General features: G+C 45.2%; 1 protein-coding gene across 3 annotated transcripts in view; it reads left to right on the top strand.

Moving 5' to 3' along the window:
- The first annotated feature begins 12,777 nt into the window (after positions 1–12,777).
- NAPEPLD (N-acyl phosphatidylethanolamine phospholipase D) overlaps positions 12,778–19,524 on the top strand; it is a 42,340-nt gene continuing 35,593 nt past the window's right edge. Inside the window, exon 1 of one of the 3 annotated variants that reach the window (XM_079785970.1) lies at positions 12,778–13,665. In XM_079785970.1, coding sequence (XP_079642096.1) covers positions 13,463–13,665 — 203 coding nt within the window. In that variant the 5' untranslated portion in view covers positions 12,778–13,462. The other 2 variants (XM_079785971.1, XM_079785972.1) reach the window with 2 other exon arrangements.

The raw sequence follows: 19,524 nt of genomic DNA, 5'->3' as shown, positions 1-19,524 counted from the left end.
GATTTATTTATTGTCTTTCTTTCACATTATAATGAGTGCTCCCTGTGGGCAGGGACTTAGTGTTTATCACTAGCAGCTATAACAACATCTGGCACATCTGGCACATAGTTGGTGACTAATTCATATCTATTGAATAAATGAACACATTTTTTGTCAAGTGACCCCCTTGTGTTGGCCACAGCTGAGTGGACTAGGAATTGCTATTCTAGATAAAATCATCTGTTAGGCTAGTCATGGCAGAGCAGTGGCCTGGGAGTGATCTGCATGAGAAATCTGCCCAACAGTGTGCGCAGATCCCATTGGATTCGCATTAAGGACATTTTGCATCCCAGATATAGCAGGAAGGCAGTAGAAATAATCAGCAGCAGAAGAGGCAATAGAAGCAAAGTTAATAGAAAAGCAGTTAGAGAAGGAAACAAAGGCACATTTGGGGTCTCAAAACTGGTGGAGGCACTAGCATTTGGATTACCAAAGGTGTTTTGGGTCAAGAGAGCTACTGCTGTATTCTAAATGATAAACATTGTCCAGTCTTCTATGAGGCTTTTCCCCCCTATATCTTTCAGTAAAAGCCTATCACCTTAGTCATGTTTTTGTCACATAAAAGGATGTGACAGAGACCAAATCAGAACCTACTAGTAAAATGCCCTCAATAGGCTGGGGTTATTTCATAGGAATAAGCTCTCCATTTATGTTCAAAGAAGCAACTTACAAATATGCGATCAGTGGAAGATATGACTAAACAGCAACCAAGTTAAGTTTAAATTAATAATAATGTGATGACTGAAAAAAGTAATTTCATCTTAGATAACAAATTTCTTGATTGACTAAGAGAGAGAGAGAGAGAGAGAGAGAGGATTTGTCCACTCATTTATGTATTCACTGGTTGATTCTTGAATGTGCCCTGATGGGGGATTGAACCTGCAACCTTGATGTATTGGAACCATGCTCTAACCAACTGAGCTACCTGGCTGGGGCCACTTAGGCAACTCTTATAAAACTACAGTGTTCTACCCTGAAGGAGAGATCTTCCCTCTCCATTCTACACCTCCAACTCTACACTTGGTGAGAAATTTTATAGGAGCCCTCAGGCTGAATCTATCTGAATCCACCACTGGAATCCAGGTGGCATAGGTGTGTCTGGCCGGTTGATGGACAAATGAGCCTCTCAGGATAGAATAGAACCAAAAGGGAGAGTCAGGTGGCTAATCTTGGCCTGGTTACAAAGACTTAAGTGTTGAAGGAAGAACTGGTCTGGGCATAAGTTTTGTTTGTTTGAATTTTTCTCCTGATTCAGGCGATCTCTCCCCCTCAAATTAATAACTGATTTCTGTGGAAAGGAGATGGGAGTAAAATAATTAAACAGTAGTCTCACTAAACCTCTTCAAAACTTTGGGAGTTTTGGGGTCTAAGGAACACATCTTTGGTACTTGTGGAAGATAATCAGCCACATGGGAGTAGGAGCATTCTTCCCACTGTGTCATGGAACTGTGACCTTTGTTGGGCTCGGGTGCATCAGTTTGGTGCCCATAGTGAGCGGCCTCTGGCACAAGCAGCAGAGCTGGTGACAGCAGAGTGAGCAGCACCAGAAAGGGCAGCTCAGAGAAATAACCGAAATACATCCCCAGGGAGGCTGGAGTTGTGATCGGTGTGTGATATATCTTGAAATATGAAAAAGGTTCTGGAAACAGTGACAAATGAGTAATAATTTTTTAAAAAATTAGCTTGGGAAAGAGACATGGAGGAGTCTGATAGATGTCTTTCACTGTTTGGGAGCAACTGGGAAATGGAAAAAAAAAAGGAACATTATTTGTAAAGTAAGTGCCTACTCTTCATCTCTTCAAAATAATGCCAAATGCTTCCACATTTCGTTTCATTCTCTCAAAAGAAACATCTCATTTGATTTCCACAGATGTCATTTCTTCCATTTTTACAAATGAAAAAAACTAAGGCTTGGAGAATTTAAAGAATGTACCTGAGGTAACGTAGCCAATTGTTGGTTGATCCCGGATCATGCCATAAATCCAGTGGCATGCTGGCAAACGTTTAACCACCAGCTCTCTAGGGGAAAAGAAGCCCTCGTTTGTCGTGTCTGCTGATTCCTGTGGTGTCAAACTCCCATCAAGGTGGACTTCAAGCTACCAACAAACATCATCAGACACAGGGTTGGGAAGAGATGCACACAAATACTCTTCCAAGCCACATGAGACAACCCAGTATACCACCTTACTTACTCCCAAGTCAAGTTTCTTCCCAGGATCACATTTAGTCTCCATGGCACAGAGGATGCAATCGCTAATGACTAGAAACTTAAAAAATAAAATAGGCTGTCCTGAGGTGGCTGGTTCCCAACGCTAAGTCAGAGACAGCCAGGTATGAGGTTATAAGAGGGGATTCATGCATCAGTTGACAGTTGTCAGGGTTTCCATGCTTTGCTGTCTAGCAGAGTCATCTGCAAAATTTGTTTAACATGCAAATTAGGGGAACCATAGCACAGAAGTTAAAAGTGCAGACTCTGAAGCCAGGCAGCTTATGTTAAAATCTGGCTCAATCTCTGATTGGCTGGGTGACCGTGGGCAAGTTCCTTAACCTCTATGTGCCTTAGTTTCATCACTGATAGTTGGTGATGATAATAACAACATTTACCTCACAAGGTTGTTGAGCAGGTAAAATGAGTAAATGTAATGTGCTCAGAACAGTGCCTAGAGCATAGTAAATACTATATAAGTATTTGTTATTATTACTGAGTCTTCTCCTGGGTGAAGCCCATCTGTCTGTTAAACATACTTTTCAGTGATTTTTATGCAATCACCTGGGAAACCACTGAAGTCTGGTTCTTGCTCTTTGGGAGTTGAGTATCTTCTTAGAGGAACCAAGACCAACCCAAGAGTAAATCTCAGGCTGTCCTTGCAAATCTGGGACATTCTGTAAACCCTAAGTTCACTATGATTACATTGAAAATCACACACATTTTTATCTTTCCATAGAAGACCGAGGTTACAGGATACTATATAAATCTTCTTGTCATTTTAAAAAGGAATAAGTAAAACCTAATAATCAAAATTTCATATTACTAATGGTACAGAGCATGACAGAGGTTGTAGGTTAATCTGAATTTCTACAAAACATTGTAATTTCCACTAATGTACATTGACATATATATGATAAACCTATATTTCATGTTTGGCCTGGATCCATGTAGGGAGTCCTTAGGGCTATAGCTTTGCTCTCTCTAAGTTTAAGAACTGAAACAGAGAATAGTTTGTTTTATAAGAGGGTCAGCCATTAGTCCTTGATGCTGGGGAAACTCTGAGCACAGTAATACACAGCTTTACCCACTTAGCGGTAAATATATGTTACCTAATGGGATGCTTACTATAAATTGTGACAATTTTGATTCTGGAAATAAGGATTACATTTCCCTCCACAAGCTATTGTTAATTGCTGAGTGGCATTTCTTAAGCAATATAATGTCACATTAGGATTATAAAAAGCAAGTAAGAAGCTCATCTAATTATTGAATCTCTCCATCTAACAGACATGGGACTGAGCCTTGCCTCTGCATCTCACTAGCTTTGCGCCCTCAGGAAAGTTAATTAGCTTCTCTAAATCTCAGCTTCCTCCTCTATAAAAAAGGCATAATAATGCTTAGTGCCCGAGTTTGTTATGGGAATTGTAAAGCATTTAGCATAGTGTCTGATACATGGAAAATGTACAATAAGCAGTACCTTAAAAAAGTAAGCTGAATCTCAAATGTAAAATTCTAAACTGATATAAGTATCTATATACACTGAGTGGCCAGATTATTATGCATTCAGAGATCATAATAATCTGGCCACTCAGTGTATATCAAGAGCCAGGTTCATAACATCCAAAATGACCGAAGGCATGACCGAACGCCAGGCTGCGTGTGCAGCAGGCAAGCAGGCTGAACTGCTGACCTCTCGGAGAGAGAGAGGTGGGGCTGATCAGCAGTGGCAGTGGCTGCTGGCAGGGCCCGGAGAGAGAAGCAGTGTGATCAGACCCTGCTTCTCTCTCCGGGCCCTGCCAGCAGCCAAGCCCCTCTCTCTCTCCCAGAGGTCAGCAGTTCAGCCCGCTCTCCAGCAGCCTGGGGTGGCTACTGATCAGCCTTGCCTCTATGATCAGGCCTGGAGATAGGCCCAGAGATGCTGACTGGCATATAAACTAACCAATCAGAACCAAATCTGGGTGAACTGTGAGGAGCCAATGGCTGCCTACGAGGTGGAGCTTTTGACCAGCATAGAAACCTACCAATCAGAACTTACTCTGGGTGAACTGTGAAGGCAGAACCTAAGGTGGGGCTGAGGAAGGGTTTTAAGGGCAACAGCTGTTTGGTGTAAGGTGTAAAAAAGTGATTCAATTTTTTAATGACCGGTTTGGCAGTATAGTGCATATGGCTGGCTATTAGTCCAGATATAGGGATTATGTGTTTTTGTCTGCCGAGAGCATCTCCTCCTGATAAAAAAGCCCCCCCGCCACACACACACACACACACACACACACATTTAACCTTTTGCACTCGGATGTCGAGTGTGACTCGACACAGTTAGCATCGGTAGCAGCTTGAGAAAAAAGCAAGCGAGTGCAAAGGGTTAAGCAATCCTATCCTACATAATCTATCTATACCAGTGATGGCGAACCTATGACACACATGTCAGCACTGACACGCGTAGCCATTTCTGATGACACGCGGCCGCTGAGGTGGCCGCATGCCGAGGATGAAACATTTGCTGCTCCTGAGGATGAAACATTTGCGAAATAATGTTTTTTCCTCAAAGTGACACACTACCCGAGTTATGCTCAGTTTTTTGGCGAAGTTTGACACACCAAGCTCAAAAGGTTGCCCATCACTGATTGATACTAATAAAAGGGTAATATGCTAATTAGACTGGATCGACCAGCCATCTTCCAGACATCTGACTTCCTTCTGGACAAAGCCATGGTGGTGGGGGGGCTGAGGCAGAGGCATTTAGGGGCGATTAGGCTGGCAGGGGAGGGCAGTTGGGGGCAAGATCAGGCCGGCAGGGGAGGGTAGTTGGGGGTGAGATCAAGCCAGCAGGGGAGGGCACTTGGGGAACAACCAGGCAGGCAGTGGAGGGCAGTTGAGGGTGAGATTAGGCCTGCAAGGGAGGGCAGTTGGGGGCGAGATCAGGCTAGCAGGAGGGCAAGGTAGGGGCATTCAGGCCGGCAGGCAGAGGGGTTAGGGGTGATCAGGCAGGCAGGCAGGCAAGTGGTTAGGAGCCAGTTGTCCTGGATTGCGAGAGGAATGTCTCAGATTGGAGAGGGTGCAGACTGGGCTGAGGAACGCCCCCTCCGTGCATGAATTTTGTGCACCAGGTCTCTAGTATAGTATAAAACAGCAAAGGAACACACAGAGATGACTACATCATAAAAATTATGCATGATCAAAGACACACTGTAAATTAACATCAGTCTATATCAATGATGGGCAACCTTTTGAGCTTGGTGTGTCAAACTTCGCCAAAAAACTGAGCATAACTCGGGTAGTGTGTCACTTTGAGGAAAAAACATTATTTCGCAAATGTTTCATCCTCAGGAGCAGCAAATGTTTCATCCTCGGCATGCAGCCACCTCAGCGGCCACGTGTCATCAGAAATGGCTACGCGTGTCAGTGCTGACACGCGTGTCATAGGTTCGCCATCACTGGTCTATATATTGTAAAAGTGTGATTTAGCAGGTTTTCTAGGTGTGTGGAAATGATAGCCGCATTTCCACTTAAAGGAGGTTTTCTCAGTTGGTTTGTCCTTTGTATTTTGTATCAAGAAAATGGAAGATATATCTGGAGCACTCAAGGAGTGAGGGTGGGTGAGTAATTTTTATGTCTAAGAAGAAAAACTGAAGGGAGACAGTTTCATGAGTTGTTACTCAGAATGGTCTATGAGGACAGAGTTGTTAACTAGCTACCATAAAATCCTAAAGTTGTAGCCTCTGCCTAGAGGCATGCAAGGATGCAGGGCTGACAAATTGTGTGTGGCTGCCTGCCATCCGCCTCAGTTAAGAGCTTCTAATCAGCAGATTACTGTGCAAGATAGCTCATACTGTTAACTCCACTTAGAAACTGACTTTGAAGCAAGGTCAAGAGAGATGCTAAATTGCATGTACAATAAGTATCTGTAGATAGCCTTGAATTAAATTATCACACAAATCTGCCTCAACTTTCTCTCCAGGACTCTGGACATCTTGCTGAAACATGAATTTCCTGTCTTCTTGTACTTCACTTCCACCTCTTCCTATTCTCAACCCCTCCCCGACAACCTCAACTAGGTTCTCAGAGTTCAGGGATTAATTATTCATCTGTTTATTCAGTCTACAAACATAATGAATGTCTGCTATGTGCCAAATACAGAAGTAGGTGCTAGAGATAGAAACACGAATCTGACAGAATATTGCTTATGAATAGCCCACATTCTGATTTTGGGAAACAGAAATGGAAAAGAATATTCAACTATAATTTGATACTGCTTTAGTTCTCCGAAAGCACCAAGGCAGAGATGACCTCTCTGCTTTGGGAAGATGAGAGAGCTTCTCAGTCTGTGATTTGTGGTTTGAGTGTTGAGGATGAGTCTGAGTGCTCAGGGGAGGAAGGCAGGGAAGAAATTTACAAGCTAGAAGAAACAAGCTCCATGTGCTTGTGGTTGATGTGTACCAGTAGACTCCGTGGTGGGGAGGGAGGCTGGCTAGATAGGCTGGAGAGAGACTGTAATAGCAGTAACATGTGAATGTGAAATTGAAAGGTAAAATATGTTTTGCAACAGCTCAGAATTTTAGAATTGGAAGGGCTCTTAGTGATCATATAGATCAACTTCACAGAGGCTTAGGGCAGTTAATGACTTGTTCATGACAGGACCAGAAGCAATCTCTGTCAACACTAGGTCTTCTGCTCCTTCCTCAGAAGCCTCCAATCGCTACTGCTAATACCAACCAGGAAAACTGGTCCTATAACTCCTGAAAATTTGGTCTCTCAGAGCTCAGCCTAGAAGTCTAGTATGGAGTCTAGATCTATAGTCCTGTGTCCATTCATTAATGTTATGCTAACTTGACAAACACACACACACACACACACACACACACACACACACACACACACATACTTACATACATATCCTATATAATAAAAATCTAATATGCCAATCAACTGAACGGCAGAAAAACCGGTCGCTATGATGTGCACTGACCACCAGAGGGCAGATGCTCAATGCAGGAGCTGCCCCCTGGTGGTCAGTGCGCTCCCACAGGGGGAGCACCGCTCAGCCAGAAGCTGGGCTCGCCAGCAGGCTCACAGCTAGCAGCACAGTGGTCGTGGCGGCAGCCTCTCCTGGCTCCGCAGCAGCGCTAAGGAGCAGCCAGCCGAGTGGTAAGGAGCAGCGAGCGGCAGGCAGTAAGGAGTGAGGGCTCCCGGACTGAGAGAAGGCGCAGGATGGGCTGAGGGACTCCCCCATCCCTCCCCCACAGTGCACGATTTTGTGCACTGGGCCTCTAGTACATATATATTGTCATCAGACTTCAAAGACTGCCGAAAGGAGAGTTTATTTGTTCTCTATTGTTGCTGTAACAAATTACCATAAACTTGGTTGGTTAATACAACACATATTTGCTTTCTTACAGTTCTGGAGGCCTTAAGCCGAAATCAGTTTTACTGGGCTTAAGTCAAGGTGTGGGCAGGATTGGTTCCTTCTACAGGCTCCAGGGGAGAATCCATTCCTTGCCTGTTCTAGCTTCTAGACGTGGTCTGCATTTTTTGGCTGTGGTTGCATCACTTCAATCTCTGCTGCTGTTACCATATTGCCTTTTTTCTTTGACTTCCTTGCCTCCCTCTTATAAGGACTATTGTGATTACAATTAGAGCCCACTTGGATAATCCAGACTAATCTCCCACCTCAAGGTCCTGATTTAATCATATCTGCAAAGTCTCTTTTGCCATATAAGGTAACATTTATAGATTCTGGGGCTTAGCAGATAGATATCTTAGGGGGAAGGAAGATTCTTCAGTTTACCACAGAGAGCAGTATTCTTTGTCCCCAAATTGGAAGCATGTAGACGACACATACCTGTTTGTAGCTGAGGACATGGGAATTCAAGGGTAGATAGATGGGAAGGGCTAGGAGAAGTAATCCTCCTTAGTTACTCGGTCTATGGAGAAACAGATATTTGAGAATATTCAAGGTGGAATAGATATTAACAATGGCAGATTCATCTTAATCCCTCCACTTTTGAAGTTCTCCCCTGCATTTTTGCAGCTATTAGTCCACATGGAAAATACTAAGTCTAAGAAGTTAGAATTCCAGCTCAGCTGGTGTGGCTCAGTAGTTGAATGTCGAGCTATGAACCAGAAGGTCATGATTCGATTCCAGGTTAGGGCACGTACCCAGATTGGCGGTTCGATCCCCAGTTGGGGGACATGTGGAAGACAAATAATCAATGTTTCTCTCTCTCTCACCCCTCTTTCTCTCTCTCTCTAAGCATGTCCCCACCAGACTTGAAACCAGAGGAGCAGCAGGCAGTGGCAGCTCATCTCAGGCTAACTCTCTGAATCTGTCTGAAAGTAAGGCCCCCTTTTATTTTACTTCTAGTGAGCTAACAACAGCCCCACCTTGTCTCACTTCTGTCACTGTGACTTTTACTTCTGAGTTCACTTAGCCCTGCGTGGCTCACTTCTTTCCTATAACGCTTCTAAGAAGCCAAAGCAGCCCCCTCCTAGGCTCTCCTGTTTCTTCTTCTACCTTAAGCTCTTCCTTTGTTTCACGGTTTCCAGCTTTAATAAACATACTCTCAAAATCACCTGGACTCTTGTGAGATCTTTCCTGCACAAAGTCAAGAACCCACACACTACCAGCCAGCTCAAGGCAGACCTGCTCTGGGCCCAGTCCCCAGTCCAGTAACATAATCAGCACCCTCGCTTCACATATTTTCCCCTCAAAACTTTTATTTTTTTTCCCTTTATTGATTGAGGTATTACTTATGTGTCCTTATCCCCTCATTGTCCCCCACCCCCCTTCCCCTCAAAACTTTTTCGTAGAGCCTCCAAATGTTACAGCTGCAAGTAGCCATAGACACTCAGTGTCATTTGGAGGATAGGTATGGGGGAACTAGGAGGTGAAAAGGGTATTTCCCAAGGTCAAAGAGAACCTAGTAGAGAATGGGAGGGCACAGAGTACAATTTAACTTCTCAAGATTCTTCCTTTTGCTATATGAAGTTATCTAAAGATTCTTAATGGTCAGAAAAACAACATTTGATTAAATAGGAGGTGAACACAGTATTTAAGTGACTTCCACAGATGCTGCTATAAATACGAATTGAAAGTCCTCTAGTAACAAATCATGTAGTCCTTTAGACCTCTGTCCCTTTAGGCCTGGAGCTAGGAGATCAGTACTGATTACAGAACTCACTTTAAAGATGAGACCTACTATGCTAAAACTGTTTTAACTGTGGTTCTCCAGAAGGAGCTTAAGTAGCACCTAATATTTTGTAAAGTATGAAAATAATCTTATTTAATTCTAATCTCCAAAAACAGTTACATTGGCCACCAGTCACTTTTAAGGAATTGTGTAAATTTGCACCTTTTTTTTTTCATCATTAACTAACATTTAAAAATTAAATAACTTGGAAATAGTTAACATTATCTGCTGAGTTCCTGACTTCCTAGAGGGTGCATAAAAGGGAAGGACAAATAAAACCCAATTCAGCAGGTCAGGATCTAAAATTAAACCATGAGTAAAATGCAGAGGGTGCAATGTTCATTTCGTTCTGTACTGTGAAGCAGGGAAAGCTGGACGTTTTGTCTGGAGTGATATAAATTATTATATGGAACAGCTTCTTTTCATTGTTTAGGGGGAAAAAACAGTCATTAAACTTTAGAAGTTAGGTTGAGTAGAGATTCCAACATAATCCATTAAATTTATGTATTCCAGGAGTTAAGTATAAACATTACTATTTAATACAGCTTCAGTTATAGTCTCAATGTGGTGTTAAAAACTACTCTTTCCTCCTAGACTTTCCTGGTATGCAGAGATGTGCTTATCTAAAGCACCTGCTCTTGATGAAGAACGCCCTATGAACATCTGTCTATTCAGAATATCCGTGAGTATGATGTGTAAAGAAAATAGTTCTTGCCCTGGCCGGTGTAGTTCAGTTGGTTCAGCACTGTCCGGTGCACCAAAAGGTTGCTGGTTCAAGTGCTGGTCAGGGCATATGCCCAGGTTGCAGGTTTGATCCCCAGTCGCAGTTCATGTGGGAGGCAACCGATTGATGTTTCTCTCTCCTTCCCTTCCTCTCTCTCTACAAATCAATAAAAACATTAAAAAAAGTTATTTTGTTAACATTTCAAATTGTTTCTTCAGCATCATAAGCAAATGCAATATATGGCCATAGACAGTATCCTAATTAAAAAACAAAAAAATAAAAATAAAAACAACAACTCATAGCTATAAAAGATATTCGTGGGACAATCATAGAATCTTGAATGTGTACTGAACATTAAATGAAATCAGGAAATTGTTTTCTTAGGTGTGATAATATTATCGTGATTCTGAAGCAAATGTCCTTATTCTTAGGAGAGGATGGCTGAAGTATTTAGAGGTGAAGTATTTTGATGCCTGTAACTTGTTCAAATGGTATACAAAAAGACATACTTATTTTCTGTATTTTTGACAATTTACATAATAAAGAATTGTGGTGAGGGGAACAAAGGGCATCTTTTTAAAGTTCCTTAGCCAAGTAACATCATACCCTTTGGGTTTGTAGTGCTGTTTTGTTTCCATCGCTGTTGCACCGCAGGTACCACTGAGCGAGAGCAGTCTGCTCCACGCAGGCGCCAGCAGTTCCTAATCACACTTAAGTCCCCGGGATTCAGCAGCAACTGCTCGCTAGCCTGAGGGCGAGAGGCTCACACCAAGCACAGTCTTTTTTATATTTCTACAGCCTAACACACACACGTGCACTTTCAAAATGCAAATTAGTTTGCTTGGCCTTTTCTAGCAGTCATATCTGCATTTTGGGACCTGTATTCCTTTTCTTTTTGCCAATTAGACTCGAGCCCCGGACAGAGGGCATTTCTTTCTTCCTCTTTTTTTTTTAAATTTAAATTAACATGGTATTCAGAGGGTATTTCTTCCTGGCCAGTGGCCACACTCTGGATGACTTTACAGAGGACTCTTCTTGCCCAGCCATCCGTTGTTGAATTCTATTTCGGTTTGTTTGTACTTAAGTTACTTCTTTTTTTTTTTTTTTTTTTTTTAATTTCTTTATTGATTAAGGTGTCACATATTTGTCCTCATCCCCCCATTCCCATCCCACATCCCTCCCCATGGATGCCCCAACCCCCTGTTGGACTTAACCATTGGTTAGGCTCTTATGCATGCACACAAGACCTTTGGTTGATCTCTCCCCCCTCCCCCCACCCTCCCCTATCCTCCCTCTGAGGCCCGATAGTCCGATCGATGTCTCCTTGTTTCTGGTTCTGTTCTTGTTCATCAGTCCATGTTGTTCATCATTTTCCCTAGATGAGCAAAATCATGTGTCACTAGAGATGTACTTATAAGAATTGAATGTGCGACGAGCAGTAATAGTTATGCTGACAGGCAAATGAATCAGTCAGTAGTGAGTTTCTTTTTGGACCAACAGTTCTTTTGAGACCCAATATCAATGTCCACCAGTTCCTTATGAGTATATGTTGGCACTGACCCCTCAGGTCTGGATGGTGGACAAATGGTGGTATTGCAGGTTCGACTCCCTCTGGTTTGGTCTCGGCCGGACCCGGGGCCAGGCTCACCCGGATCCAGGGGCCCACTGCCTCACCCGGATCCGGGGCCAGGCTCTCCCGGATCCAGGGGCCCGCGGCCTCACCCGGACCCAGGGGTCCACGACCCGGGGCCAGGCCCACCCGGATCCACGGGCCCACAGCCTCACCCGGACCCGGGGTCAGGCTCACCCGTATCCGGGGGCCCACGGCCTCACCCGGACCCGGGGCCAGGCTCTCCCGGATCCAGGGGCCCACGGCCTCACCCGGACCCGGGGCCAGGCTCACCCGGATCCAGGGGCCCAGGGCCTCACCCGGACCCGGGGCCAGGCTCACCCGGATCCAGGGGCCCAGGGCCTCACCCGGACCCGGGGCCAGGCTCACCCGGATCCAGGGGCCCACGGCCTCACCCGGATCCGGGGCCAGGCTCACCCGGATCCAGGGGCCCAGGGCCTCACCCGGACCTGGGGCCAGGCTCACCCGGATCCAGGGGCCCAGGGCCTCACCCGGACCCGGGGCCAGGCTCACCCGGATCCAGGGGCCCACGGCCTCACCCGGACCCGGGGCCAGGCTCACCCGGTTCCAGGGGCCCAGGGCCTCACCCGGACCCGGGGCCAGGCTCACCCGGATCCAGGGGCCCAGGGCCTCACCCGGACCCGGGGCCAGGCTCACCCGGATCCAGGGGCCCACGGCCTCACCCGGACCCGGGGCCAGGCTCACCCGGATCCAGGGGCCCAGGGCCTCACCCGGACCCGGGGCCAGGCTCACCCGGATCCAGGGGCCCAGGGCCTCACCCGGACCCGGGGCCAGGCTCACCCGGTTCCAGGGGCCCAGGGCCTCACCCGGACCCGGGGCCAGGCTCACCCGGATCCAGGGGCCCACGGCCTCACCCGGACCCGGGGCCAGGCTCACCCGGATCCAGGGGCCCACGGCCCCACCCGGACCCGGGGCCAGGCTCACCCGGATCCAGGGGCCCGCGGCCCCACCCGGACCCGGGTGTACTTAAGTTACTTCTTGAAACAGCTCGTCTCATCCTGCAGTTTAAGAAAGAAAATCCTGGGAGAAACTCAGAATCACAACTTTATGCTCTTATCATTATCCTGACTTTTTATAAGAAAGTGAGTATCATTTTAAAGGTTAAGGAGCACACTGACAAGGCCGTGCTGCCGTTCACAGTCAATACCTACTGCAAACTTCACAGCCCCGGCCAGTTTCTTCGCTCCCCGGCTCGCGGCAGCCTGGGTTCCGTCCGCTGCTCCCCAGCGCCCGTCCGCGGTGGCCGCGCAGGCGGTGCGGGCCAGCACCATCTCCCCGGGTTTGAGCGATGACGGCAGGTGCCCAGGAAGGTATTCCTGGGGATGAGCGTTAGCTTCGGGTTTAGGGCTGGGGAACCGATGCGGACTGAGGGCTCCCGCAGAGCGCGCCCGGGGCGCAGGCGGGGTCGGGAGTGGGCCAAGCGCACGCCCGAGGCGCCTCCTTACCCAAGATGGCCCCGGCGTGGGGGGCCGCGGGGGCCGCCATCTTGGTAAAGGCCGAACTGCGGCCGGCGCCCGGCGGACGCTGGCAGGGCTCCCAGGTCTGAAGGTCACAATGAGTGAGTGACCGGGCCACGTGGAGCGAACCCAGCTGGGGCCCATGCCCCGCGCGGCCCGGGGGCGCCGCGGGCCCGGCCCAGGCTCGCTCCCGGGATGGTGAGGCGGCGGGCGCTGAGGCGCTGCCTGCAGCTGCTGGCGCCCTCGCAGGAGCCGTCGCGACGGAGCCGGGGGCGGAGGAACCCGAGCACCTGCCGCCACGGCCACTCCCGCGGCGCGGGGGCGCTGTGGCTCCGGGCGGAGGAGCCGCCGAGGCCGCGGAGCCGGCGCGCGCGTCCTGCGGTCCCTCCCGGCGCTCGGTGAGCCCGCGGCCGCCGCCCCCGGCCTGCGACTGCGCCCCCGGCCGCTCGGCGCCGCGCCCTCCCCGCGGGGTCTCCGCGCGTGGCGGCTGCCTTCCGCGCGCGGCTACCAGGCGCCGCGCCGCTGCTTTCTCAGCCTCCGGGTGGGACCCCGGCCTGGGGCGCGGGCGGGCGGGCGGGGGCCGGGGGGCGGGACTCGGTCCGGAGCCCTGCCTCCTAGCGGAGATGCCGCACGGGTGAGCGCCGGGCTTCGTTGGCGTTTCCGCACCTCGGCGACTTGCGCCTGGAGCTGCCGGGGTGAAGAGCCACCTTGGTGATGACTTTCTCCCCTGGGCGAGACACCGTCTCCGGGAGGTGATCCCATCTTCTCTGCAAATCACAGGGTTGCATCCTCAACGGACCGAATACTCGTGGGCGAACCGTCTTGTGGCTGTATGTAAATGAATGGGTTTCTCGGAGCTGCTTAATTCTGCTCTTCATCTGTAGCATTTATCGTCTGAAAAATCCATTCCAACAGGTTTCTCCCCTTTCATCTTGAAAGTTAGCCAAGGAATGGGAATGCAGAGCCCAAGAATGGAGCGGGGCGGGGCGGGGTGGGGGGAGCCGGCGCCGGCTGGAGGTGTGTGCGCCGTGGCTGTTGGTGAGTTTTTTGGGTATTTTGGCAGGCTTTTCAGAGCAGGTGTGCAGGTGGGTGCCCCCCCCCCCCCCCCCCCGCCCCACCTTGCATAGAGCTCGCTAGGGTTCTGGTCCTTGAGATAAATTCGCTTCCACAGGCTCCGGAGTCTGATGCATCACACCTCAGGTGAACCTGGGAAATATGCATCAAGGAATGAGAAAAGTTAAGCTTTAAAACCCCATTTAGTTCTTGGACTTGGCTTGACTGCAGGTTCTGTGTATGTTATCATAGGGCTCACCTGGCTTACGGTAGCTTAACGGGAAGTGTTTGCTATTGGATTAACTGATTCATTTATTGGGAAAGGTATTCCTGACATAATAGCTCTCTGGAAAGTAAGAATAATTTCTGTTTTTGTTAAAAATGGATATCTAGTAGTTCCATTTCCGTTTGCAGTCGCATTGGTTTTGATTTTGCCTCAGACACCGACGTCTTTTAGAAAGAAATTATGTAATCTTTAAAAAAAGAAAAGATTACCTATATCCCACAGTAGTCTGATTTTGTTGCAAGAAAATATTAGGTCTATTCGAGAAAATACAGGGCAAGTGTACTTGTTTAAAATAAGAATTTAAGAGAGAGATTGACTCCAGTTAAAACTGTTTTAAACAAATTAAAATATAGTCACAGTTTTCAAAGATTTTATTTCCATGACATTTGCAGGCATTCCTGCTGCAGGAATTTTGGTAAGTCTCCAAGAGACAAAAATATTTAGTGTATTTCTCATATCCTTATTTTCACTGACAATTCCAAATAATATTGTATAGATACTGTACTGCACAATTTAATTTTAAAATTGGTCCAGATATGAATGTGTGAAGGATATTTTAATATAAGCATTCCATCAAAGGGTTTAGGTCGTGCTTTATTTGACACAGTCATCCTCCTGCTTGAAACGGGTATTTTTGTTGCTTTAGGCATTTGTGAGTTTAGGAAACTGAGGGGATTTTTAAGAACATTTTTTTCTGTGTTTGGAAAAGTACTATTTGCATTTAATTTTGTTGTTTCATTCTGCTTTTTCTTTGTGGTGGTAGATAGCTGTGGATAATGGTGTGTGTGTTTTCCATTTCATTTCACTCTTTTTAGGTCAATTAGAATAGATGGCTGTAGCTGGAGGGCTGTGTTGATCTCGGCATTTTAGATGGAAATGCATACAAGTAAAAAGTGTTTTCATTGAAGTGTTGGGGAAATGAACTTGCACTTGCACCTAGTTAATGGTTAACAAGCCTTTGTCCTGAAGGGATGTAAGGGTCTATATAAACTTGGCATTAAAAGATTCACCTATGTGATTTCCAGCATGAGGTTCAAGTAATACACCATTCTAACGGCTGTAATCCTAAAGCATTCTACCTATCTATAATTTATAGTGCTTTGCATGACTTCTCTTTTTAATTTAATAACTATTGGGTATTATAAGTATTTTATTAAAACTTTTTGTGACATTATATATGTACTCATATATCCTCAGGGAATAGTTTTGTCATATCAGAGATATAGTCTTTTGCCAATTCAGCAGGTTAAGTGAGGTATTATAACTTTATAATTTACAGTTCTTCCATGTATTTTTAACTGTATTTATTTTTAGTTTTGATTTTATAAACATACAGTATGTGAGATTGTTAACCCCATTCCACAGATGAAGAAAACCGGAAGCTGAGGGCCTGGGAGATTTCAGTATTTTATTCAAGGTCCCTTAGCACAGCAGTCCTGGCCTTTGACAGAATATACTGTATACACTTCTTAGAAAGGGGCACTAGTGTAGCCAAGATAGCGTGGCATGGATCAGCAGCCTTGGTCTGCAGTGGTCAGTACCATTGGTGATGGAGGCACAGTGCCATGGGTTATGCTGGCATAGAGATGGATGAGCATAAATTCAAAAGCATGATTGAGAAACAACTCAGTATGTACCTGCTCCTTAGAATAATTCATCTTTTCCCTTGAAGGCAGCAATTTTTTGTTTATCTAATTTGGAGTCTTTCCCAGATTAAGGAACACTAACATATTGTACAATAAATACCTTTAGACATCTTTTTATAATCTCTTTTAGTGATAGGAATAAAGTTGACAAAATAAAGAAACACCAAGCTTCGTCATTGGCCCTTCTTAAACTATGGATTTGTTTTGTTTTTCTTACAAGACCCAATGCTGGGACAACTAGACAACAGCAATAATTTGTTATGAAACTTGTTTTCTGAATTTTGAAAGTCCTTCAAACTCCAAAGATGTTTGTCCTCTTTTTAAGTTATTGTGATCATTTCTTTGGCTTGTTTAGAGAGTTCATAAAAACAAATACTATATATATTCAGAATATTGTGCAATTTTATAGTTGAAGTACCTAATGACAGCTTAAAGAATTTGTAGATTCAACGTCCTTTTAAAAAAAATATATTTTTATTGATTTCAGAGAGGAAGGGAGAAGGAGAGAGAGGTAGAAACATCAGTGATGAGAGAGAATCAATGGATGGGTTGCCTCCTGCATGCTCCCAACTGGGGATGGAGCCCGCAACCCCGGCATGTGCACTGACTGGGAATTGAACCGTGACCTCCTGGTTCATAGGTTGACGCTCAACCACTGAGCCACGCCAGCAGGACTCAAAGTCATTTTTTTAAACTTGAGGCCAGTTTATCTGTTTATGATATAAACTAAGTAAAATACCTCACATGAGGTGAAATTTGTCGTTTATCTTTCCATGCTGACCATATGCTCCTTTGGTTCTAAGTGCTTGTAAGTATACTTAAGATGAGAACATGGCTAATGAACAGTCCAGGCTCCATCGCCAGCCAGAACTGGACCCCTGGAATGGTGTAACTTTGACTTGATTTCATCTCTGAAGGGGTCACACCGTCATGGAATGTTCAAGTTGGAAAGGACCTTTGAGAGTATGTGCCAGTCCAAGCTCTTTAAACTTACAGATTTCCTGTTTCTACTTGTACGAGAGTTTTTAACCTGTCATGATGTCACAAAACTGAAACATCAAAATTGGACTTTTCTACCATTTCACAGAGATGAGATACTTTAAAATTCTTGGATGAAATTTGATTCTTTTCTCATTCTTTCCTTCTATGGTGTCTCAATTTTATATGTAGATGAAATATCCAGTGTGTGTAAACGTGTGTGTGCTGTTTGGAGCCCCCCTCCCCCTTTTTTTAAACTGGCTGTGCATACTGAATATCATCACAATGAAGGATTTGACAAACTTTTAAAAAATTGTTTTATTTTTAATTTTATTTTTATTGTTGAAGTATTACAGATGTCCCCCCTCCCCCCATTGCCACCCTCCTCCCCACTTCTCCCCACCCCAGGCCTTCACCACACTATTGGAATTGGACAAACTTTTGATATTCTCAGCAACATTCTCTTGGTTAAGTATGATTATATAGAGCTGTATAATTTCTTTTTGCTAGCTGCTCAGATATATTAAAATCATACTTTATAATATGCTCATCTCCAATTTTGAATTCACTGCCCACATTTTAATACGTTTTGTTGAAGACATAACTATGCATTTATGTGGTACCCTGAGGTCCAGGTTTTCCTGGGACTAAGGGGTTCCCAGGATGCAGGACTCTCAGTGCTAAAACTGGGAAAGTCCTGGGCATACTAGATGTGTTGGTCCACCTACCTGAAGGTATCACTTTGTGGGACTTGTTTAATAAGTTTTCCCTTTTGGGAGGACAAAATGCCAGGTGGTTATATGCTGGGTGAACGTAGACATCTTTTCAAGGCAGGGAAAATATCTTCAAAGCCCCATTTATTTTTTCTGTTTATTTGACTGAAATATAGAACTAATTTTTTTAAATCCTCACCTGAGGATATGTTCATTGTTTCTAGAGAGAAGGAGGGGCGGGGGGAGAGAAACATTAATGTGAGAAACATGCATTGATTTGCCGCCTGTATGTACCCCGACTAGGGATTGAACCGGCAACCTTTTGGTGTATGGGAGGACACTCCAACCAACAGAACCACACCGGCCAGGGCTAGAATTGATTTTTTTTATTTGTTGTTGGTACTTTTCTGTGTAACTAATTGAGAACAACTTACAATTAAATAGAATACAGCTTGTTCCCAAAAAAGTATACGCATTTTGAATGATTATAAAGTCAGTGTTTATTAAATACAGTTCATTTTCAAAATTTAAAAGAATCTACAGAAATGATTAATTTTTTTTTGTCAATGCCTTTTTTTCAAACTGATGACTATTCTGGTCCAGGCACTACTGATAACGTGAAGTAATGGGATCACAAACATCAAGAATCATTTCGTTCAGTATTTTTGTGCCCTCAATTTGTCGACTGTTGATGGTTTTGTACTGTAAACTTTATCTTTTATGTATCCCCATAAAAGTCTGGTGGCACTTTAGGATAAATTTTCTTTGTTCACAGCTTAGGCTGGCTTCACCCATTATTTCAAACCAGTTAAACCTGAAAAGGAGTGGACATTAAGAAAGTTATCAGCTTTTAAAGTGTATATACATTTTTTGGGGACACCCTATAGTTATATCACTGCAGTCAATATGGCCATTTCTAGCTGGAAAGCTGGGAAGTGTCCTTTAGCTGGTGCATAGCTACCCTAAGTAAAACAGGAGTTGTTACTAAGGAGAAAAGGGAAACTAGATTTTATGGTCGGCATCTTCTAGTCTTTACGACAGTGTCACCACTTTTACCAGCATAGAGTTCAACTAAAGTATTCCCCCCAATGTTTTTTTTTTGATTTTTAGAAACATAAATCTTTATTGTTCAGATTATTACAGTTGTTCCCCCCCCCCCATAGCTCCCCTCCACTCGATTCCCACCTCACCCTCTGCCCTTACCTCCCCCCCCCCACTGTCCTTATCCATAGGTGTACAATTTTTGTCCAGTCTCTTCCCACACCCCCACACCCCTTCCCCCCCCCCCCCCCGAGGATTGTCAGTCCACTCCCTTTCTATGCCCCTGATTCTATTATATTCACCAGTTTATTCTGTTCACCAGATTTTTTTATTCACTTGATTTTTAGATTCACTTCTTGATAGATATGTATTTGTTGTTCATAATTTTTATCTTTACCTTTTTCTTCTTCTTCCTCTTCTTAAAGAATACCTTTCAGCATTTCATATAATACTGGTTTGGTGGTGATGAACTCCTTTAGCTTTTTCTTATCTGTGAAGCTCTTTATCTGCCCTTCAATTCTTAATGATAGCTTTGCTGGG

This window comes from Cnephaeus nilssonii (assembly GCF_951640355.1).
Source record: "Cnephaeus nilssonii genome assembly, chromosome: 12".
Classification (NCBI taxonomy): Eukaryota; Metazoa; Chordata; class Mammalia; order Chiroptera; family Vespertilionidae; genus Cnephaeus; species Cnephaeus nilssonii.
The sequence above is the reverse complement of the archived record's forward strand: the minus strand, read 5'-3'. Positions and strand labels throughout refer to the sequence as shown.